The sequence below is a fragment of the Mytilus californianus genome, unplaced genomic scaffold, assembly GCF_021869535.1.
Source record: "Mytilus californianus isolate M0D057914Y unplaced genomic scaffold, xbMytCali1.0.p SCAF_6, whole genome shotgun sequence".
In the NCBI taxonomy this organism is placed as follows: domain Eukaryota; kingdom Metazoa; phylum Mollusca; class Bivalvia; order Mytilida; family Mytilidae; genus Mytilus; species Mytilus californianus.
The window spans coordinates 102,672,416-102,698,323 of record NW_026262712.1 but is presented as its reverse complement, the minus strand read 5'-3'; the positions used below and the strand labels follow the sequence as shown (position 1 = coordinate 102,698,323).

General features: G+C 32.9%; 1 protein-coding gene and 1 long non-coding RNA gene across 2 annotated transcripts in view; both read right to left on the bottom strand.

The window, feature by feature from the left end:
* Nucleotides 1-1,689: 1,689 nt before the first annotated feature.
* Nucleotides 1,690-9,019, bottom strand: LOC127705206 (uncharacterized). The gene is made up of 2 exons (XR_007983744.1): nucleotides 8,865-9,019; nucleotides 1,690-3,358 (listed from the first exon to the last, which is right to left on the bottom strand). It is a non-coding gene; the product is annotated as an uncharacterized LOC127705206 (long non-coding RNA).
* A 5,985-nt stretch (nucleotides 9,020-15,004) lies between these two features.
* Nucleotides 15,005-25,908, bottom strand: part of LOC127705218 (scavenger receptor cysteine-rich domain superfamily protein-like) — a 33,472-nt gene continuing 22,568 nt past the window's right edge. Inside the window, exons 11-14 of the mRNA XM_052209532.1 lie at nucleotides 19,504-19,648; nucleotides 17,730-17,908; nucleotides 17,248-17,386; nucleotides 15,005-15,345 (exon numbers count right to left, since the gene is read on the bottom strand). Coding sequence (XP_052065492.1) covers nucleotides 15,111-15,345; nucleotides 17,248-17,386; nucleotides 17,730-17,908; nucleotides 19,504-19,648 — 698 coding nt within the window. The 3' untranslated portion in view covers nucleotides 15,005-15,110. The remainder of the gene's footprint in view (nucleotides 15,346-17,247; nucleotides 17,387-17,729; nucleotides 17,909-19,503; nucleotides 19,649-25,908) is intronic.

The following is a 25,908-nucleotide window of genomic DNA, read 5'->3' as shown; positions in this document are numbered from 1 at the left end:
CGATTATCCCAAAATGTGCTCTTGTCCTAGACTTGGGATGGGAACTAATACACGACTTTCTTGAGAGACAAAGGGTGTCTAATTTTGCTAGGATTTATGGCCTAGATATAAGTAAATTATGTCGAATTATATTTGAAGAGTTTAAGTCTTTTTAAATCGTCAAAGGGGATGGGATTATCCACAGTATATGATCAATTTGTTTAATATGGTTGGTCTGAATCAATTTTACAACTTGAATGTTTACTTGAATATATTTAAACAATTTCTTTGAATGTTTGTTCGTTGAAGGGAATATCAAGTAATAAATAATTACGGCAGTCTAGATGTTTTCTCTAAATTTCATTTTGCGCTCGGAAGGCTTCGAACTTCTTTCGAACTTGCTGGACTTTAAATCTGCAAGACTAAAACTATTAACACGAACAAACTGTTTACCTGTAAATCAAGTTTTATATAGAATGAAATTTAACGAGAGTCCCACTTGCCAAATGTGTTCATGTAGATCTGACAAGTCCGTTGGACACTACCTATTTTAGTGTTCTTTAGATATTATTCACTACGAAATGAATATTTTACTGATATAAACGAATATCTATGTTCTACCTTTCAAAGCCTCTGCCTCACAGAGTTATCGTCCTACGATACATTACAAATATTGATAGGGGATTAATTTTATCAGGTTGATCCCTATATTAGTAAAATATGGAAAGTTTAAGGAAAGAGATGCTGAGCGAAATTTTCTCCCATATGTTTTACTCTTTTGTTATTATTCATTGCGTATATTGTTTGACGCATTTGTGATACTATGTCCGCAAGTGCCATCGTTGTAAATTAAGGACAAATGCTGATCTTTTATTGGCTGAAAGACAAATCATTTGATTCCGTCATATGTTACCAAATTGTATGAAAACAACCCGAGATTATATAGAAACATTAGCTCCGCCAACCTAATAAATCACCGCAATTTTTACACATTGTTAGTGTTCTTCGTGCAAACGGTTATGCTTTAAAAAAAATATTAAAATTGAAAAAGTAATGGACATTATATTTATTGTAAATATGAATATCAAAGTGATAGAAACATGCACAAAAATAAATTATTATCCATAATATTCTTATTTGAAGATAGGTAAATATAAGAATTGAATGCTTTGTGTTTGAACATTTATACGAATTGAAAAGTGACGATCACATTTTTAACAAGAGCGACTTTTATGTGTGACTCCTTTGTCTATAGCCTATCCTTTAAGAATTGTTTCCCAGCAACCCCTTTATTTCTCAGTGAGGATGTCCCCTAGAGTTAACCATAGGCTGTAACATATAGTGTACTGAATAATAAACAGATAAGCAAACACCATGATCCTGTATTATTATTATATTTCCATGGCTTAAACAAACTCTTCCCTTGACTTCATTAAGTAAGGTTACAACTTAGAAGCGGACGCTGAGGTAATTTGTTGTGGATCTAGGAGAAATGATGCTTGTAATACTATTATAACATCTCTGTTTCAATAAGGAAAATGTTTATTTATTTAATATTTATGCTTGAACGTAAGGTTATCTAATATGAAAAAGTGCTAAACTGCAATATTTTTAAACCCAAAATAAAACGATGGACAACAAAAGATGGAAAAATAAAATTTGGACGTTTTAAGACAGAACGTTGCTTTAAAAGAAGATAAAATTGTAAGGTTAACTTTGTCCGAAGGTTTTTTATTTTTTATAAAATGTAGACGCAAATGCATGTAAAAATGTAATTAAAAAAATCTAGTATGAAACATCTCGTTACGAACTAGTACTACGTAACCAGACATCTTTATATTATACGTTATATTTTCCGTATACACCTGTAGAAAGAAGAAACAACGTTTCAAGTACTCGATGAATTATAAACGTGATATTTATCAATCGTTATGAATCTCAGCTCTGATCTGTAGAAACAAAGTAACATTCGTTAACGTACTTGATCAGTTATGTTTATATCTTGCATTTACCATGCAATGTTCGAGTAAACTAATTTGGACGAAAAGTAAAAAAAATCCAACAAAAGTTATGACCAGAGTACTGAAATGAATAAAAGATTTATAAGTTATTTTTCAGTTAAAAAAATAACAGCTGATACATATATACATATATATATGTTTCTCTAATTCTTCGTCAATTTATCCTTTTCTGCACCCATTGTATAAAAAAAATTTAATCAACGTGTGGTTCTTTTAATCTCAGTTCTTCATTGGTTAAAATCCGATTATGACGTCGAGTTTTCTTGCTTTCCTCTAAATTTCCTATTGTGACGGCATGAAAAAAGGCGACCATGCCTGATGACGTCACATAGAAAGAACACATCTTTTTGCAGATCATTCGAAAAGAAGGAATAAATTTGCCTGCGTATTGTTTAAAAATCATTAGAGAAACAGATTCCACCACCAAATATCGTGTAATACGATATTTATCCACTCTCGACAGTTAAATTTTAAATATTTAAAACGCTCGGCGAGCCTCGCGTTTTAAATTTGAAAATTTAACTGTCTCGAGTGGATAAATATCGTATCACACTCGATGCAGTGGTAGAATCTATATATATATGCGATTTACTGTAACATTTTTAACATAAGTCTTGACGGATGGTATTTGTACATCGTATTGAAGTACTCCTTTGCTCCGCCTTCACATCTGTTTGTTGGGCATGCGCGGCACATCACGCTGTTCATAGTATCGTATCTCCACGCCCGGCATTGTGGTGGTATAAATCTTTCAGCACACTCCGATAAAGGTTGACACATTGGCAACCTCATTTTCTGTTGTCCTCTTCTGCCCATTCGTCTGCCATTGTTACCCATCATGCCATTCTGCATCATTCCCATTTCACTCATCTCTGTGTTTATAATAGTTACCCCGCTAGATGTCATTCCTCCATTTCCCATTCTCGCATTCATCAGCATCTGCATACCACCCGGCAAGTCCATCATAGATTCAACATATTCTGGATTCATGTGGGCTACATTCATTTGTCCACCATTTGTGTTCATTCCAGTCGGACCATTATTCATGTTGTTATCATAATTCATCCCAGTCGGACCATTATTCATGTTGTTATTATTATTCATTCCCATCCGATGGTTATTCATGTTGTTATTATTCATTCCCATCCGACGATTATTCATGTTGTTATTGGCTTGCATACTGTTTTGAAACATATTCATTCCAGTCTTGCCATTATTCATATTATTATTATTGTTCTTAAATGCCATTTCATTCATGTATTTGATTCGTTTAATGGCAGATAAACGCTGTTCATTCCGTTTTGCGTTTTGTGGAGTCCTGGGTATAAATCCAAGTCCATCTGCTCTTCGCCGTTGACCTGAAATAAAAATGACAAGATTAAATAAAATGTAAAGTTAATTGCATACAGCATTTTAATATTTCATTAGAAAAAAATCATGAGCTGACATCTACGTTTGGTGTCTGGTGGATAGTTTGACCCATTGTAAATCAGTTCCTTATTTTATAATGAGTGGAGTCGATTTCAGGACAGACAGCTGTTAACAGGATAATGAACGTTCAATAACCCGATTGAACATTATTAATCTTGTTTATGATGACAACGTAGTAACCACATCTAAGCATATGACTAAAATACCATGCACAAAATTTTACAGAGAATGAGTTACAAAAAATGTTTTGGCGTTTCTAAATGACACAGAGGACATTCTAACATATTTTGTCAGAATTGGTCCTATATTTTTACTGTAATTGAATTATTTCTAGTTTTCTTCCAACAAAAAAGGCGACAATTGGTTAAAACAAATATTTTCAGGAACAACTGAAATAGTTTTCTCTACAATTATCACGGCAACACATACTTTTAATGTGAATATGTAAAAATTCACAGTGAATTCCAACTACTATAAAAACTAGAAAAATGACAATGAAAAAAACTTGTAAAACAGCACGAAAAGGTCAAAACATATTTTGTTACGATGAATGAAACAAAATACTTTACAAAATTTCATTAATGTCCATTGATCATAGCTGCTTTTAAATAAAACTAATTTGTCTATTTACTGCCAAATATACCAGTTTCATAAAATCTCAAATTTGTGAGAAGATTTCAACGAAATAAAGCAAGCATTAATTAATCAATCAAAATCGAGCACGGTTACCTAGGCAATGTTTTTGTCTATGAATTTTTCAAAGATCTCATTGCGATCAAAAACATATCTTAAAATCTCAAAAATTACAATACAATATGAAACTCTATCGACTCAGAGGTAAAACGACTAATAATTGTGAGGATCTGCAAATTGTCTTACAGTATCTTTGTCCAAAACGTTTTACCGAAAAAAAAAACTCAGCAAAAGTTTTCATCATGTCACGGCAGACGGAGAGTTATAAGCGAGATGCATTTGTTATTTAATGACTTGCAGTGATATACGGGAACACAACGGGGTTAACAAAACTCGGGTAACGCCTCGCCAGAACAGTTCTTTTTGAAATGAACCCAATGTATTACCGTAAACCCCCTGTACTTCACTACATATAGCATGTATTACCGTAAACCCCCTGTACTTCACTACATATAACATGTATTACCGTAAACCCCTGTACTTCACTACATATAACATGTATTACCGTAAACCCCCTGTACTTCACTACATATAACATGTATTACCGTTAACCCCCTGTACTTCACGACATATATAAAATGTATTACCGTTAACGCCCTGTACTTCACTACATATAACATGTATTACCGTTAAACCCCCTGTACTTCACTACATATAACATGTATTACCGTAAACCCCTGTATTTCACTACATATAACATGTATTACCGTAAACCCCCTGTACTTCACTACATATAACATGTATTACCGTTAACCCCTGTATTTCACTACATATAACATGTATTACCGTAAACCCCCTGTACTTCACTACATATAACATGTATTACCGTTAACCCCTGTATTTCACTACATATAACATGTATTACCGTAAACCCCCTGTACTTCACTACATATAACATGTATTACCGTTAACCCCCTGTACTTCACTACATATAACATGTATTACCGTAACCCCCTGTACTTCACTACATATAACATGTATTACCGTTAACCCCCTGTATTTCACTACATATAACATAGTATTACGCATCGTTTTTTGTTATCCTTTGAAATTCACAGATAATTCTGTCCACACAAATATGTCAAGCTTTTTTTTAAAATACAATTACCAGTAGTTTTTACAAAATGAAAGCAAGAAGAGACTCCATGTGTAATTAATTAGCCTTATGACATGATATACAAAACAACAAATACTAACGATGTTCCTGACATTGTTTATGTGTCTATGCCAAGTCAAGAGCCTGCAGTTCAGTGGTTGTCGTTGGTTCATGTCTGTCATATTTGTTTTTCGTTAATTGTATTGTTATAAATTAGGCCGTTAGTTTTCTCAAATGAATTGTTTAATATTTTTCATGCCGATGCTATTTATAGCCTACTTTACGGTATGAGTTTTTATCATTGCTGAAGGCCGTACGAATGATATAAAAATAACAACTATAGATCACCGTACGGCCTTCAACAATGAGCAGAACCCATACCGCATAGTAAGCTATAACAGGCCCCGAAATGACAAATGTAAAACAATTCAAACGAGAAAACTAACGGCCTGATTTATGTACAAAACAATGAACAAAAAAACAAATATGATATACTGTAACAACAACAAACGACATCCACTGAATTACATGCTCCTGACGTGGGACAGGCACATACAGAATATGGCGGAGTTAAACTAGTTTGCTGGCGCCAAACCCTCACCTAACCTGGGACAGTAGTGTAACAGTAAAAACTATGAACATCAGATGAAAAGGGCTTAACTCATCAAATCGATACAAAGCAGAAATACATCTAACTAAAACATAGACCGGGCGTGGCATGTTATTTATACATCACCACAACAAAAAAGTAAGACCTGAGATTACTCGCAGTTACTGACAGCTAGCCCAAAGCTTAACGTTTAACAGTTGTCTATTATTACTTACATCAACTTCATTTGAACTTTGGTGGATACTTGTCTCATTGGCAATCATTCCACATCTCCATATTTTTTTATACTTATATCTATAATCTGAAATACTTACAAACTATTCAGATATAACAGATCATAACATAGCCTTGTATTTCTAGTTTATAAATTTGAAAAGAATTTTGACAATCATATCACGGTTTTGTATATAATAGTTTTCTCAACTACAAGATTTGAATTAAAATATTTTTTAAGAAGTTGTAACACAAAATGATCACTAAACGAAACTTTTTTGTCTTTAAAATAAGAAAAGAGGCTTTGTAGACAATTAAGACGATAGAGATTAAATATTTATGATCTCGTCATAGATCGACGGCTTCTGATTGACTGATCAGGGTGACGCAGTGTGCCAGGGGACGTCAAAGTAGAAATAGGCGACACATTTTTTTTTCTTACAATCGCATTTTCCAACATATAAGCAATATAATATTGAATTCCTAAATTCCTAAATGACCAAATGACCAAATGAAAATTTTCGTTGTATTAACCGATTATCCTCTGATGATACACACAAGAAATGTATTCCGTTGAACATACTATATTCGTCCTTAATATTTTTTATACATAGAGTTGGGACACCCCATGACCCAAGCCAGTCCCAGAACATTTAAAACCTAAAACAAGATTTAGGAAAAAATGATCTAGAATCTATTTTGTATTTTAAATGAAATATATCACAAACGTATTCTATACTTTTAGAATCGGTTAAATAAAACTACAATATACTTTGTCTGTGCTGAATCCTTTCGACTAACATTGAAAGTAATTTTATTTTAAAGAACAAATGACACTGTCAAGTAAGATTTGCATCAATGAGAAAGAAACACACACAACAACATAATTAAACCACAAAAGACATCTAGAGGTCACATACAGTTGTCAATAAAAGACATCTAGAGGTCACATACAGTCTTCAACAAAAGATATCTATAGGGCAACATACAGTTGTCAACAAAAGATATCTATAGGTCAGCATACAGTGTTCAACAAAAGATATCTATAGGTCAACATACAGTTTTCAACAAAAGACGCTAAGAGGTCAACATACAGTCTTCAACAAAAGATATCTAGAGGTCAACATACATTCTTCAACAAAAGACATCTAGAGGGAAAATACAGTCTTCAACAAAAGATATCTAGAGGTCAACATACAGTTGTCAACAAATGATATCTAGAGGTCACATACAGTCTTCAACAAAAGACATTTAGAGGTCAACATACAGTCTTCAACAAAAGATATCTAGAGGTCAATATACTGTCTTCAACAAAATCTGACTAGATATCAGCATACAGTCGTCCTCATTTATCGGGAGGTAGGATTTACAATATATCAAAATCGCTATGAGTCTACAGAAGTAATAGAATAGCTTAATAGGGTCGACGAAAGATCTGCCATCTAAAGACTAAAACATCTTATACATGTAAACAAAGACAGCCTTGACTTGGGACAGATATAGATATGTTCTTTTCCTTTTTCCGATAGTCTGTTCTATTTGGCATTTTTTCTACGGATGTTTACGTACATTTATATTTTGTTTCACAAATCTTTAATTAATTGTATCTCTGGAAGTATATTAAATGCTACATATATATCTTTTTTCGGTATTCTGATAAATTTTAACAATTTTTTAATTGTATACAAAATTATATAAAAATCCGAAATACCGGCCAATAACGTATATTTTGCCTTAATGATATATGTAACATATGCTCTAATCTTTCACCTTAATGATATTCCTACAAAGATAAAGCAAATGCACGTGTATTAAATACACTTAATTACATATCGCCAAAATATTGAATAATTTAACTTTATATGACCTTTCCTCAAATATCTGTCCTACGAATTTAATGAACTAAAGTGCGTTGATGTGCGATGGTATGACCAACGTAATTTTCTTGTGGCGGTTCAATTAAAAAAAAAGTAGACAAAAAAAAAAAAAAATCCGAAGAAGAGAAATACATTCCCTCAATTAGTGTTATCTGTAATGTGCCAAACAAAAAATCAATTTAATGAAACTTACTTCTCATTTTTTTTCTACATTGGATACATGTTCGGTAATGGAGAACTTTCTGCACTTAACCATCATAAGTATTGTCGTTACAATCGATAGACACAAAGTGAGCAAATTTATTAATGAATTATGAATATGGTTTGAAAGAACAAATTTCTGTATCATGTGTTAGATAATATGTAGTTTTGTGCCACGTTATCACAATTAAAACAAAGTCAATAATTTGACGATAACAGTTCTGGCAGCAGGAACATATGCTAGACAATTGCATTGTAGCATGTCAGCTGTTAACACTTGCAAATTTATATCATTCCCTCAAGTTGGGAACATAAGAACAATTGAGACATGAAAGGCGACAACGCCTTCATTTTGTCAAGCTCCCTAGACCTCTCGACCAAGTAAAACATTTTTAGTCTGTTGATGTCTCTTCTGTAATATACTTCAACTCTCGTTCTCTCAAACTCTTATCTCAAAAAAAAAATGTATACCCAATTGAAAAATTTGCATAAAAATTAATCCTGATATCTCAAATTTTCTGTTATCTCAAGTTTTTTTTTGGATCAGCTTTTAGATTAAGAGAGTTGACCAAAACCGGTCTATCTAAAATTATATACGAACGTTCAAAATGTACTAAACTGGAAACCTATGTTTTCTCTTGTTAAAAAGAATGATGCCCTGTGACATACGGTCTAAACGAATGTTTCTAAAAGTTTTATGTAAATGGACAATACTTTTAAATGTACTTTTTATTTTTACTCACCATATATGCATGATAATTGTATCAAAACAAACAAAGATATCCACAATCCCAAAGAATTATTCATAGTAATTCATAAATTTAACGTTCAGTCCATTTAAGAAAATTGAGAACGCCTTAATGCGTACTACCGGGAAAGAATGCCAAAAAATCTGATATTAATTAATTACCACACAATATGTAAATTAGGATAATATTTAATGTGAAATACATGCTGATAACTTCATCTATTTTATTCAATAAATAATGAAAACGTATTATGCCAGAAATAGCAAAATTGTTATATATATATTTGAAAAATGATAGTTCTTATCTTTATTGCGAACAAATACCATGGGAAGAAAGATTTTTAAAAACAAGGGTGTTGTTATTTAATTTTTTCTTAATGAGCTGCTTTACCTAAAGTATTTTAAAATTCAAAGCATGCAGATTAAACATAAGTTGAAACGGTTTGCTTTAATTAACTTATTTATTTTTAAGTATTCGTGACAACAAACAAGTGACACATTATAACATTAAATATGTCATAAATGTGCGAGCTTAATGTTGACATTTATAAACACGTAGCTTAAAACAAACATGTAGTTATTTCAGTTATTTTAAGATGAAAATTTACTTTAAATATGTTCTTGAGGTCTTGTTCTTCGATATACGCATGTACAGTACCTGTACCTGTTTGGTAGATTCATCCTTTCCAAGGACCAATCCTAATAGGATTAAATTACGTTTGATTCAACTATGTTTAAGAATTGAATTTTTCCTTTTGTAATTTTTTTGGGGTGTAAAAGCGAAACACATTTAGTATGAAGTGCGGAATCGCTTCTTACTAAATATACTTATTATGCTCACGATCAATCAACGCTTTTATCACACTTTAAACTTACAAAAAGAAAAGGGCCGTAGCTACTGATGAGAGAAGTGAACGTAGAAGCTGTTCTCAAACGATGGGATTTTAGTGGCACAGGAAAGGTCAAACTAGCATTCGCAGACAGAGACCAATCTGATTAAAATTCTGATCCATATTAACTCGCGTGCTCGTATATATATATGAGTATAAAGAAATCAGAGAACTTTATTTTAATTAGATTGAGACAGTGACTAGGTTCCACTCTTTGGACTTTATTAAAGTGTTATTAAAATGTGCTATTTTCAATGAAACGTTGACCACACATACTTGTCCCGCTTTTTCTACTATCAAACATGTGTCCTACTTTACTGAAATGGATATATGTTGGATGGTACAAAATTCAAGGCAAGTATCTGTCAGCCGGCTCTGATAGCCTAATGCAGTTCTTCATACGGTACTGGAACATATGAAACAAAAACGTATGTAACAAGTTTTATTTTGGACACTTATATTACAATTTTGGCCCCCCCATTAACATGGGGGCCTCAATCGGCGACCCTCAGACCCCTGCCTCGTCTGTTTCCGATGCCTAGTTACGGCCCTGAATTTAGAAGCATTCAATTCGTATAATTACAGTCTTATGCTTCGAGTTATATGCATGTTTTCGTTAGTTTTCCTTTGCATTGTTGTGAAGTTGTCACGGGAAGCTCGTGCTGTCTTAAATGTTGCTTTTCATTGGGGAATAAAACATAATTTTGAAATGCATTGCGATCGTTTTCTGCCATTCAAGATAACGGACTCTTGTGACACATACGTGTAATGTTAATGTATGTATACATTATATAACAAACAAGGTCAATGAAAACATGAACAGTAACACCATAAACCAAGAAATGCTTACTTTCATCAAATTACTGGCGGATTAATTTCAGTTTAAGGTAAACAAAATCACTGAAGTTCAATTATACAGTCTTACATTAACATAAGGCTTGTGCGTTGTTTTAATCAGACCATAGCATAATTGTCTTGTTATACTCTTAGTGTCTCTTATATTATGCTAGATGTTCGATGTTCACTATTTGCTTAACCTTTTCTGATGATGAGTATTAATTTTTTAGTGGATTGGAAACAATTTGGAATCAACTTCCCGTTCCTCTGTAGCAAAATGCCAGCAGCACCTGCTTAAGGAGTTTATATCTCTCAACTCATATATACGTAACTAGAAAGTTTGTTACCATAACAGAAACTTTTGGACAGGACCAAACTGCTATCTCAAACAGTGGTGTGTTGTCCAAATATTCAGAGGTAATCCCTTTGTGAGTTTTATGGTAATCATCACGAGTTGATTGAACGTTGATAAGAATATTGCCAGCGAATTGATAGACATGGTCCGCTATATTTCACAGAAGACTGTGAAAAATTTCCAAATCGCCACCCTGTGGTAACAATATTTACGACACCTTAAATCAATCGGTAGCCAGAAAATTTGAAGAAAAAAGCCGAAAATGAAATAGATTGTCACTAAATGCAGGCTCCTGACTTGGGACAGGCACATAAAAAATGTTATAAGCTTATCGTTCAAAAAGATGAAATAAAACTTATAGACCCTTCCGGCATTTTCTTCACACTCAATAAAAAAAATTAACGAATGATTTACAACAACAAAAAATACCGTAGTGGTAAGTAGAGCAGATATAAAGTCAAGCATTTTCAAGCCAATAATCTACTTGTAACTTGTAATATTCATATACTAAAATTACTTCTTTTAAGACGATTCCTTTACATTTTACGTTCTTTTGTCTGTCGGCGTCGTTGTCACTTGTACGTGTGGGCAGTTTTTGAAAAGGTCTATTAGTCTGTCTCACAATTCTATCTAAAATATCTTTAGCAAAATTATTTCCAATTTAACATTCGATTGATTCACCGATTAATGATTTAATACTTAACATCATGGGACAAATATTGTTCTTTTTTATTGGAGACGAAGACTAATTTACAATGAATAAATACCAGTAGGTAGTCTCACCGTGATAAAGGCCGGGAAATTTGGATAACCAATGTAAAATGAGTATATGTTGGATACGGACAGATGTTTGGTTTTACAACAAGTCATCCACGAATCCCTCAGAGAGATGTTGCAATGTTTCTCAAACTTCCAGAGAAAGTGAAACTCTCCTTACACAGTAATGCAAGGAATCGGAATTAACGTCACCATAATGTTCAGTCGGACATGGATTAATATTTATATATTCCTTACAGCCAAACGGACGCACTACTTCAGCAAGGATTTTACTTGCGGACGTGAAATGTCCAGGTATGACCAATAGATCTACAGCCCATTCAACCCGTGGGGTTCTTGATATTTGAGCGTTGTTAAATGTGATTCTCTCTATTTTGCAGTACCTTAGATTCTAGCACAAAGTGTACAATATATTCCTTAGCTAGTCCATATGATGCACATGCATCGCTTTTCAAGTTCTTGCTGAATTTGGTCCTCTCTACTTGTGAGACATACATTCTAGTATTAAGCTTTGCATTCATCTCGGCCTTTTTAACTTCGAGATTGTTGTTTAAAACAAGCTTCCATATTTGATGTGGATTCTTAAATGGCCTTGACTTGATATTATCGGTTTTTATCTATTATTGCAGATTTTTTTCACAGATTTAACCACGGTTCTGTTCAATATTGTTGAATGGCACATTTTGTTCGTAGTTGGAGTAAGTAATTATTAAAGCCTGAGCTTTTTGGAAGTCCATATTTGAAAGCGGATTTTCAAAACCAAGGAGACTTCAACAATCATAAGTCAATAACACAGCCACATCATGATCACACATAAAAACGACGAAAAGAACAAGCAAGAATAAAAAAAATAATTTCATAGAAAACTACAAAATAGGGCAACACGAACCCCACTAAAATCCTAGTTTGAACTCCGGTTCTGCTCCACATGTGCCATCTGTCGTTTTCTCATGCAAGTAAATTCCTGTCAACATTCACTTCCGGAAATGTCACAATCGACGAAAACAGGACGGGATTGTGGTTACAATAAGTGGAACATATCCGTGGTCATCTGCAGCACAGCTATTCCATTACAAGCAATAAAAAATGGTGACATCCGTAAAACCTTCGAAGGGACGACTTCAATTTTGATACTTGATACCTTTGATGCAGTAGCTTCCTTGGAAGCAGTAACCATCTATCAAGGAAATCATTATATGAAACACAAGCTCTAGAATATCGCGTCAACTGATAAATATGTAGTCCATATGCAGGCGCTGCTTGAATATTACTACACAAAAATGGAAAGTTCAGAGTACGGAAATTGAATTGTTTATTTGTCTTAAAATGCAGGTCTTAGTTAACTATCACTGTCGATTTATATATATTGGTAAATGAAAATAACACAATTAGTTGCGTCCAAAGTGTTTTTCACGATTTACCTACACCAGGAACAATCAAGACCAATGGTGTTTTTTATTATAATGTGAGGAGCTATATGACCAAAACAAATAGGGACCAGAAACGAAGACTAGAAGCCAAATCTAAATCAGATAGGGACCAGAAACGAAGACTGGTAGCCAAATCTAAATCAGATAGAGTCAGAAACGAAGACTGGTAGCCAAATCTAAATCAGATAGGGACCAGAAACGAAGACTAGTAGCCAACTCTAAATCAGATAGGGACCGGAAACGAAGACTAGAAGCCAAATCTAAATCAGTTTCATATTTGTTTGGCTTGAATGACGCAAAATCATTTTATGTACTAGTACATTGTCTAGTAAAGACTTCATTTTCATTGTTTTGAAGCATAGCAATATCATCAGCGTGTGTTGGTCCACACTATTAATGTTTCCTGTTCTTCCGCCTAGGTAACTTTGCGTCCTAGTCATAACCTATAACTTGTATAATTCATCTAACAGACTGCAATTCTACTTAACCGTCACAAGACAACCTTTGTGTAAATATTCCATAATAATAACTACAAAGTTTCTTTTATCCACGTTCTTTGGTTTCTGGTGGATAGTTATCTCATTGGCAATCTTACATCCTTCCATCATGACGGAGAATAGATATTGACAAGTTCAAATTCAGCATGCGATCCATTTGATCCTAAAAGAGAGATTATCGTTTAATCCAAAATGAAGACGTATGTTTTTCTTGTCAAGCCGCTTCACCTCAACCATCAGATTTGCTGCGACATGAATCAGTACCTAAACCACCTCGTCTAAAAGTAATTATTAAATGGTATCAAGGAAAATGAAGCACAATCTCGAACGCCAGACGTAATACCCCAAAGAAATAACATATTGCTTTAGTTCGAAACCCGGAAAACAATTAACATAGCATTGCTTGGGAAATTTGGTATAGAAATATTACTTTCAGCGTGACCAATTGCTGCAAACATCAACGTTATTGGGTTTCTGTTAGATAGTTGTCTCATTGGCAATCATACCGTATCTCGTAATTTTATCATAAACACATAATGATGGTCGCAGTTTCCGAAAGCAAGCGTAGAGTATAATCATATTAAATTTTCTTTTTCAAATCGGTATTTGTTGGTAAGCTGGCCGGGAAGGAACCTGGAAGCGGCTGAAAAAGTAGAAGAAAAAAAAAAAGAAAGAGGTGCGGGCGAATGGCGGGAGTAGACTTCAGTGTCTTTTTATTTTTCTCTGTGAGGGCCTCTCCGATGGTGAGTATTGAACAGTCGGCTCTGTAGGGTGGAAGTCATCAGCCGAGCTTACTGGATATAGCAATCACACAGGCATGTACAATGTACAGAGTAGATATTCTGCACAGTATTGAGTAAGGACCTCTACTACATGTACCTACGGATACTAGGTAGCTAGATATCTCTACTGGGGAGACAAATCTACTAGACACATTGGTTTTGTCATACCAGTATCCCAACCATGTGGCCACCTCTACATGTACTTGCATGGGAATATTAATCAAACCTCTAAAATGATAGTACGATTGGAATGGAATACTTATTAGTAAGTTTGAATGTCCCTCTGGGATCTTTCGCCTCTCTTTTTCGACAACCTAGATAATTACATCCCAACAAACTGAGGAATGGAGTGGTACTAGGCAGTAATGAATTGGCCTTAGGGTGTGTAGATACCTCTTTAGTTATCTAATATCCCAAACTATAGCGGCTCTGATGTTAGCTGGCCGTTTTCCACTGAGCAGTTTAAACATCCCTGATTCGGTTATGACTCATTTTGAACATTGTATTTTAATCCCATCATTCTGCTTAATAGGAGGAATTTGTGATAATTAAATAACAAAATGACTGTGCATAAAAATTATATAAGATGTTTTAACGGTACATTTTAGATTCATGTTCTACCTCTTGTTAAGATGTACATTATTTCTATTTTATTGAACTTATTTTTCAAATTTCAAATGTTGCATCTAACACCTGCACGAAGTACTTCGTATTTGTCATTAGCGCAATCACCTGGTCCCCATGGACCTAACCACCTAGCCCTGGTGTCGGGATCACGCCCGTAGAAACAATCTCCTAGATGTGAAACTCCTCTTGGACAGTAAAGTAGTTGTATACTATTCTCCATTTCTGGATCATTTTGAGAAGACAATTCATATGGCAAGTGTGTTGCAGTTCCATTGCTGAAACTAGTAAATTTCTTATTATTTTATTTCTATAAAGGATATAGCTGTATGAAGTTAACGTTGAATATATATTGTAAATCTTAATAAACTCATTGAAGATTTATTAACCTTTGTAATTATATATTCGCCAAAAGGATTTTCTCCGGAAGAAGAAAGAAGAACTATTCATAAACATTCTCAACTCGAGATTAAATGATAAATGATATTTTAAATAACATTTTAAAGACTTTACTCAAATTTTAAAATGAAATTAGTAGTCTCCCTTGAATTTGTTAACGTCATACTATTGTTCAATCAATTGTTTTGTATAACACTTATGTATACACGTCACATTACCTAAGGATCTGTTAAAGCAGTGAAAGCGCTAGTAAAATTGATGAATTGAAACCGTTATTATCTTTTATTAATTTTCTTATATATATATATATATATATATATATATATATATACACTCTGTTCTGTAACAAGGAAACAAATGCATCCATTATTTTGTTTTTAAAATGACTTTGAATATTGAAAATATAGGTATCTACTTTAAAGTATTATTTATGACGGAAATTGTCAATAGTTGGGAACATCAAAGCTTAAGTACTGTTTTCACTGCCTTGAACATGTATCATCAGGAGCACATACAAAATAGTACTGTGTGACATATCGATCTTCTTGTTTGATGTGGTGCATAAGCGTTAGTTAAAGTCACACTTCGTTACTTAAATGTTTCGTCAGTAGGTGTAATAGAATCGAAACATACATGTAGTACGCCACATCCAGTTTCATACGAAAAAGGATCGAAAACAAATTCTCCCTTGAATTTGACAGTAATTTTTGAGTCATAAAAAAATATATCTCGGGTATTCTAAAACACCATTATTTTTTATTTGGTGTTTCTATAATATATTATGAAGACTTGAGGAGACATGGTTACTAAAGCTTGTTAACAGGGAAAAGGGGGTGAAAATTTGATTGGTTAACTCCAAGTGATGCCTATTATCTTATATGCAATGACTTGTTAAGTAAAATTGACTATAGTACTGCACAGGATAAGCTATACTCATGCCAAGTAACTCTTTATATGGAACAAAGATAAATTCTGCATAATTTTTTGCAAATGCTAATTTAACAAAGACTTATCGGGATACAAAAATGGTGGTATTACGCCAGCAATTTAACATTACATTTTACGACATTCGCAAATCTTAATTAATCTTAAATCAAATTAAGGTTACAGTAAGTCTCAGAGTGCATTATTATTTTGGCAAAAGGGCAAGAATTTTGTATAATGATCTAAAAACCTGCTGTCTTTAATTTGTTTTGATCAAGTTTTGTGCAAAGTGATTTACTTCTCAATTATATGATATTCTAAGTATGATATAGTTACAGATTTATAATTCGATGAACTATCTTTCCGCTTCTTTCAAGTATGATTTCAACAAGCTCGGTTTAAATGAATATTGCACAATACATTTGGTGTGTCCAAAACGCTTTTCTGGATTAACCTGTACAAGGAATGCTTACAACTTAAAAAAGATGTCGAAGTACCAGAATACGTGTTGTGCTTAAATGCACACAAAAAGAATAGCCAAATCTTACTAAGGTCAATTTAGACTGAAGGATTTGGAATTTAAGTTTCTTAACAATTTCTAAATTTACTAATGGAACATTAAAGAATAATGATGTTATAAAGCATGTCAACAAACAACCACCATCGGTGTCCATCAAGACGTGCTAATAAATGAAAATATCACTTAAATGAATTTTGGGTTTTCTGGATTAAACAAATTACTCAGAGGAAGTTATTGGTGGATATCCTGTGGTATTTGTAAATTTAGCATGACATACTATAACCCTAATAACTCTTTCAAATGTTTGGGTTTGAGACCTATTTAAGAATACAATAATTTGTACCTATTATTTAGCATACGACAGACAGTGGTAGCGCCTACATCATCCCATTCCCAATCGTAGGCGCATATTTTACAAGTTTCTCCCTGTCGATGGACAATAACTTTTCCATCATTTTCTAAAGAGACCGTCATTTGGAGTTCTACAAAAAATTGTTATTTTTAGAACAATGTTGCATATACAGATCATTCATATCCCTTCTATGTATTGAATATATGCTCGAATTGTTATCCCTCAAGTATCTGTTTAATTGTTTCCCGTTGCAAGATTATCAAATAAACAACACAAAAGTTGCTACAATTTATCATTGCCGCTAGTGTTGGGAAATACTGTCGTTAAATTTCGTTGCTCTATATTTATATTTTTCATGATATTTCAAGCTACTACCGCTTTGCATACGCTATCAGTTTTCAATATCAAGCTATTTGATGTGATGATTTGTTTAATAGGCAATAATTTGTAAAACAATGAGGACACGAACATACCGGTATCGCTGGTTTCATAGCATTTTATGAATACTGCATTTTCACTATAATGATAATCTTCTTCTCTCACTGTGTTACAATGTCCCACATTTTGTTCTTTCCCATTACATTCCAGTATTAACCACTTTCGTCGACTATTTTCATACACGGATTGCTTAGTGTGCATTTCTCCGCCATGTCTGCAATATACATAGTATATATTTGAAATATATTTGATAGACGTTCACAGAAAAGATAAGAAATAATGAATAAGATTAGATAAGATAACAAGATACGATACGATACGATAAGATACGATGAGATACGATAAGATAAGATTAGATAAGATAAGATAAGATAAGATAAGATAAGATAAGATAAGATAAGATAAAAGCATCAAGAGAAGATATTATTAAGTTTGTTAATATACCAATACTAATTAAATGAACAGAAAAAAGAGTGTACTATCAATATACATATAAAACCGTAAACGTTGCACTTCTTTAAATATAGACAATGCAATTTCCCATAGTCTCTCCTTTTATGGCTAAAACTGTGCAACGTTTACTATGAAGTTTCGTAAAACAACTAAACCCTATAATTGACAGTTTATATGCACTTCTTTTTTTCAAAGGTCAAAACATAGGGCTCTGTGACATATTTTCAACATTTATATGCCACGAATGTCTAAGAGTTTAAACTTATACTAAAACTATGTTCTACCTCACTTTTAAAACTTTCAGTCTTTCTCAGAATTCAATTTGATATCTATCCATGTGTATTTATACTGGTAATATTCCCAAGTTGTGTCTCTATGAGAAGAAAAATAGAATAATATCTGGGAACCAGTAAGGAAACAAAACAAAATATCTAGTAAGAATATCAAATATCTCCCCAAAAGAGGCGCGGTTTATGAAACAGTTGTATTAACAATATGCACCTAAATGTAAATTCATAATTCATGCACAACTCGTATGCTTGTTTCTATTCATCCATGTTATCTACTCTTTGGCCGGGTGTTGACTCTTTGACATATTCCCCATTTCCATTCTCAATTTTATCCCATGAAACTCGCAGATACGTTTTAACAAATTTATTTAAAATACAAAACACATAATATTTCAACCTAGGAAAATATCAATTTCAATCTGCTTATAGAAATATTTGACAGAAATCTTGACAAAAACCGCATATTTTATCATCTGTTCAGGAATTCTAAGATGAAGATTCTTTGACAGATTTGCCATTCATTGTAAAAAAAAAAGTCATATCTTTTGCATTTTCCTGTATCAAAAACCCACAAATTTGTAAAAAAATTAAACAATCAATTCTGTTTATACATCATAAGCAGTGTAACTGACAAAGTATGCTTAAAGTTTTATTGTAGAAAGATATGTTTCATACTTTTATACCAGCCCAGTAGTCAGCACTTCTGTGGTGACATGAATTATCATTGATATGGTCATAATTATAAATTAACTGTTTACAAAACTTTGAATTTTTTAAAAAATAAGGCTTTTCTACCTCAGGAATAGATTACTTTAGCTGTATTTGGCAAACCTTTTGGGAATTTTTGGTCCTCAATGCTCTTCAACTTCGTATTTTATTTGGCCTTTTTAACTGTTTTTGATCTGAGCGTCACTGATGAGTCTTTTGTAGACGAAACGCGCGTCTGGCGCATATATAAAATTGCAATACTGGTATCTATGAGGACTTTATTTATTACACCAATATGTACTTTCAACGTTATATTGTTTGTTTATCTAATACTTTGATTTATATGAAAAAAACATACCTGTATCCCAACTGTTTGCAGACAACAGCTACATTTGTTGCTGAAAAACCATGATCGTAGTATACTGTAGACCATTTGTCATGATATTTTAAAAGAAGCTGTCCTTCATTGTTTGAATTTCCTCCAAATAACTGTATTTCATAATCTTAAAAACAATAAATAAAAAAGTTTGCAATACAAGCAGATGCTCCCCAAATCACACTTTTATTGGGGAATGCAAATATGAGTCCAATGTATGACTGTCTTGTATTTATAGAGTAAAATACAATATCCTTATGGGAAAAAATAACGAAAATATTCATTTTATAAGTAATTTTCAAGTTTCAGTAAATGCTTTTTTACCAATAATGGCATACCTGAGTTATCATCCAAAATGTTTAAAACATGTCTTGATATATATATCATTATGTTTCTTCCAATCTTAGCCAGTCACTCGTGGTAGTGATCATACAGACTTTGTATGGGTTAACAATATTTATCATACTTCACGTTAAAATGACAGACTTTGATAAGTTACAATGACAGAGACAATCTACTATTTCCCATAACTAATATTTTATCACCCTGCACGGAGAAGCTTGTTTTTCGTCATTGTCTGAACGTCGCATGAACAGGAACACCTCTAACATAAATATTAGAATATATGAATAATTTTGTAGAACAGGTTGCACAACATCGTAAGCAGATTATACATCCAGAACAGATATGTAAAATTGTGCAATTACTACTTTGTTTTTATAGCAGGCTTCTGAAATTAGAAGGCTTCTCATGCTATAGTTTATTACTTTCAATTTAAAATGTATAAGGCAATAATAACAGAACGTTCAGTATACTGAATCAAATAACACGAAGAGGCGAAGGTTGGTATCTTTTGCTTGTCTACTTGATGTTCGATATATATTTTATTTAAATTGGTTATTTTATTGATTTATCTTTTGAATTATTAGTTTACTTCAATAGTATAAAATAATCACAAAAGATACCAGGCTTATAATTTTGACGCTCGAGTACAAAAAGTAAAAAGGTCTAAAAAATACGAAGTAAATGAGCATTGAGGACTCAAAATATGTGATCCTCATCTGTTTGATGTTTTTCTCCCAAATCTGCAGTTTATTATTGTATATTTTTGTTTATATTTGTTCTATTTTTGCTTTTGCATTTCTACCATTTAATGACAGAAAAGAACGAAAATACAAAAAAAAAAAAAAAATACAGTTGCTGTTTGGCACTGGTTATTTTACTTTGTCTTTGTATCTCCTTATATTTGCTTGTCAGGTGATTAAAACTAAAATGTGTACTTTGGTATATGATTGAAATCAGTCTGGTACTTTTGTTTGGATCAGTAAATCATACAGCTATAAATCTTGATTGATAAGTTGTTTATCCTCAATCCAGAAAAACGCTCAATTAGCGTTTCGTCTTCCTTTAAGTTGAACTGGACAGTTTGTCAGAATGGGTCAAACCATCAGGTTTCTGATAAATCGTCGAATTCATCAGTTGAAAAACTGTGTGAATGATCGACCAAAGTCCGTTTTCAGAGACAAAAAAGCTGTGAAATGTCTATCATCTCTTTACAATACATATGTTGTTGTTCCTGCGGACAAAGCTTTAACTAATATTGTCATTGTATTTTAATCGTACTACTATAAGTGTCTTGTAAAAGCATTAGGAATAAATGAGCACTCAGGTAATCTCACATACAAAAACTTATCATTTGACAAGGATGAGATTTTGGCGAATTATAAGTCCTTCATGGCTTCAATGAACATAACATTGAACAGCAAATATGAGGACTAACCTTGTTTTAATTGGATACCTAAGCTTAAAAAAATTCCGTACAAACAACAATACATAACCGGCTCATCTGCATGTTCTACAAAGGAATTGATCATACGATTGAAACAAATTCTGTCCACAGTGAAAGAGGGTCTTCAGAAATACTGTGAAACTGCTTACTCGAGTAGTGGTATTATTAACCATATTATGGATTCTAAAAACCCTTAAGAATTTCTTGATAATTTTAAATCTCGATCTTTCTCTGAAATTAATTCTATTAAAACTTTCTAGTTTTCAACCCTGTATACCACCATCCCATTGTGAAATTGAAAAGTAGTCTAAAAGAAATAATCCATATGCGTTTCAATACAAAAGTAATAGCATATGCTATAAATTTGTTGCCATGGGAATACCATACGGAATATTTTGTTAATAGCGAAGAACTAGAGGCTCTAAAGAGCCTGTGTTGCTCACCTTGGTCTATGTGCATATTCAACAAAGAACACAATCCAACATTGTAGACAGGAATAGAATTCATGCCAAAAATCTGTTTTGATGATCTTGTATTGCTGATCATTTAGCCTGTTTAGTTTCTCTCTATTTTCTTTAGTTTTTGCTCAAAGCACAAAAGAGGATATAAAAAATCCTCATTTAAAGACAAACACTCCTACACAGAGTCACAGTCTACCTATCTTTGTAAAAGATTACAAAAATTTAAGATGTTTGATTTAATTTGGTCCAGTAGTTTCAGAGGAGAAGATTTTTGAAAAAAAATTTAAGAAAAATTGTGAAAAATGAACTTTAAAGGGCAATAACTCTTCATGAGGTCAATTGATAATTTTGGTCATGTTGACTTATTTGTAGATCTTACTTTGCTGAACAATTTTGCATGATTACAGTTTATCTCTATCTGTTATAATATTCAGGATAATAACCCAAAACTGCAAAATTTCGTAAAATTACCATTTCAGGGGCGGATAGATTTTGACATGATGAACATTTTTACCCTTTCAGATTTGCTCTAAATGCTTTAGTTTAAGAGATATAAGCCAAAAACTGCATTTTACCCCATGTTCTATTTTTAGCCATGGCGGCTATCATGTTAATGGGCGGGGTCATCAAATATATTTTTTCAAACTATATACCCTTAGGATGATTTAGGCAAAGTTTGGTTTAATTTGGCCCAGTAGTTTCAGAGGAGAAGATTTTTGTAAAAGATTACAAAAATTAACGAAAAATTTACTTGAAAGGGCAATAAGTCTTTCTGGAGTCAATTTACAATTTTGGTCATTTGACTTATTTGTAGATCTTACTTTGCTGAACAATATGGCTGTTTACAGTTTATCTCTATCTATTATAATATTCAAGATAATAACCAAAAACTGCAAAATTTCCTTAAAATTACCAATTCAGGGGCAGCAACCCAACAACAGATTGTCTGATGCGTCTGAAAATTTCAGGGCAGATAGATCTTGACTTGATGAACATTTTTCCAAATGTTAGATTTGCTCTAAATGCTTTAGTTTCAGAGATATAAGCCAAAAACTGCATTTTACCCCCATGTTCTATTTTTAGCCATGACGGTCATCTTGGTTGATGTGAGGGGTCATCGGATTCATTTTTTAAACTATATACCCTAAGGATGTTTAAGGCTAAGTTTGGTTTTATTTGGCCCAGTAGTTTCAGAGGAGGAGATTTTTGTAAAAGTTAACGGACGACGACGACGGACGACGGACGCCAAGTGATGAGAAAAGCTCACTTGGCCCTTTGGGGCGAGGTGAGCTAAAAAGGTAACACTTGCTACAAAGAAGAACAAGTGATCTATATGCTTATTGATGCATATTTGTTGAATTTGGAGATAGACTTTTTCAACAAGTTGTCGGCATTTCGATGGGAACGAACTGTGCGCCTCATCTTGCCGACCTCTTCTTATTTTCATAGGAGTCGGAATTCCGTCAGACACTTGTCAAAAACAAGAAGATCAAAGAAGTCAGATCATTAATTTCACATTTAGATATATTGATGATGTTTTTACTATTAACAAAACAAACTTTTCTGATTGGATTCCATTAATATATCCTCAGAACTAGAAATTAAAGAAACAACATACACGGCTTCCTCTACCTCATTTTTAGACATATACCTAGAAATTGACATAAGCATTCATCTCAGTACCAGAATCTATGACAAAGGAGACGATTTTAATTTTGAAATTACAAATGCCCCCCACCTTAGCAGCAATATACCAACTTCACTTGCATATGGGATATACATTTCCTAACTCCTTAGGTATTCAAGAGCTTGCAGCTGCTACTCAGATTTTATAAAACGTCACCAGTGTCTGAGTATAAAATTGATGAGCCAAGGTTAGGCTTAGGAACGTCTCGTCCTTTTTGTAAAAAAAAATCATTGGAAGATACCAAGACCTTGTTGATAAATATTCCTTATCAAATTCACAAATAATACATGATGGTCTTAAGTATAGACTATAGGTACTGCCGTTGTGTATCATCTTAATTACGTGTTATAGTGTTCTTTTCATTTGTCCTTGTACTTTTTTAACCTTTACCGTTTAGTCCAAATTCTTGTAATATACCAAGGCTCCGTGTTGAAGACCTCACTTTGACCTATAATGGTTTACTTTTACAAATTGTGACTTGGATGGAGAGTTGGCGCATTGGCACTCATACCACATCTTCTTATATCTATTTAGGCGTGGCTAGGTACTCATACATCCCGCCATTGTGCTGTTGTGCTATGGTCAATTTTGGGTTATTGGGCTATGGTCAATTTTATTTTCTTGGCTTTCATGTTTGCTATATACTTTGTCTAAAGAGTGTCTATATGCCATTTTATTTTTCTTTGTTGAAATAGATATTTATTTTATAGTGATAAAGATTATATTACAATGTTGACTGCTGTACCCCTACTTTGACATGTTTACCTATTATGTCTGTTTGTTTTGCTTACACATTGTTGTAAATATAATTGAATTCTATACGACTGTCATACAAGTTAAGTGGTTTCGCTAGCTATAAAATCATGTTTAATCAACCATTTTCTACATAAGGAAATGCCTGTACCAAGTCAGGAATATGACAGTTGTTTCCATTCGTTTGATGTTTTTAAGCTTTTGATTTTGCCATTTGCTTAGGGACTTCCCGTTTTGAATTTTCCTCAGTATTTTTGTTATTTTACTGTTTACACCGCCATATGATGTTCCTTTGCTGAGGGTGATTCTCTTAATTAAAAAAAAATGTCTGTCAAAGTTTCATAAAATTATACGAAGGTTTGTCAATGTTATTGATGTCTTAAATATTTATCCCCATATTCTATTATAAAAATTTTCAGTTATTTATGTATTCATATTTAAAAAAATGACTATATTTTTTATGTTAGGGCTAATTTGTACTAACACCGGACTATATAGATGTTATATGGTACGTTCTATGGTTTGTAAATCAAATACAGAGTACTAAAATTGTCCTGGTCTAGATCTAGATATTTTAGTTTCACACATGAAACTATGTACACGAATTTACGATTGTTATTTTTTCTTTTTTGCACTGCGATTCTCTTTTGACATTTCCTACGGCGTGCATATTACTCATTTTTCGCTATGCCTGTGTCTGTAGTCGCCTTTTAGATGTTATTGAACGTTATTTATGTACAACTCGTAAAATATTAAGTCAAGGATTTCGTTATCACAAATTAATTACAACTGTTATTTGTTCCCTATGCCCGTGTCTGTAGTCGCCTTTTAGAAGTCAATGAACGTAATCTATGTACAACTGGTAAATCATTAATTCAGGGATTTCATTATCACAAATTAATTGCACCATTTATTTAACTCTTTCATAGAAACATAGTTTTGGTTAGGAAGTTTGACTGTATTAACACGGGATATTTCATCCTACATTTTACTGTGACGTTGTTTATAGAGCCCGTAAATTGAGATACAATCCATGTAACTCCATTGATCTTTTAAATAAACTTGTTCTTAAAGGTTGTCAATTTAACACAGAAACATTCTTAAACATTTCTTTATCGGTACGAACATTGATTTTGATTTTGAAAATTGGAACATATATAAATCTATATTGATATATATGTAAATTTATGAGTACTCAATATCCTATATCCTATCCATACTGTTAACAAACCTTTTGGCATTGCACACGATAGAAAAATTAAAATTAAGCATGCTTTATCCCTTTATAGCCACATGAAACTATGGTGGAAAGTTGTCTCATTGGCAATCATACCACATCTCCTTATTTTATATACATGTTTTGTGCAGGAATTTATAGTCGTCTTCAAAGATAAATCATAGATATAAGAAGATGTGGTATGAGTGCCAATGAGACAACTCTCCATTTAAGTCAAAATTTACAAAAGTAAACCATTATAGGTCAAATTACGGTCTTCAACACGGAGCCTTGGCTCACACCGAACAGCAAGCTATAAAGGGCCCCAAAAATTACTAGTGTAAAACCATTCAAACAGGAAAACCAACGGTCTAATCTATATAAAAAACGAGAAAAGAGAAACACTTATGAACCACATCAACAAACGACAACTACTGAACATCAGATTCCTGACTTAGGACAGGTGCAAACAAATGCAGCG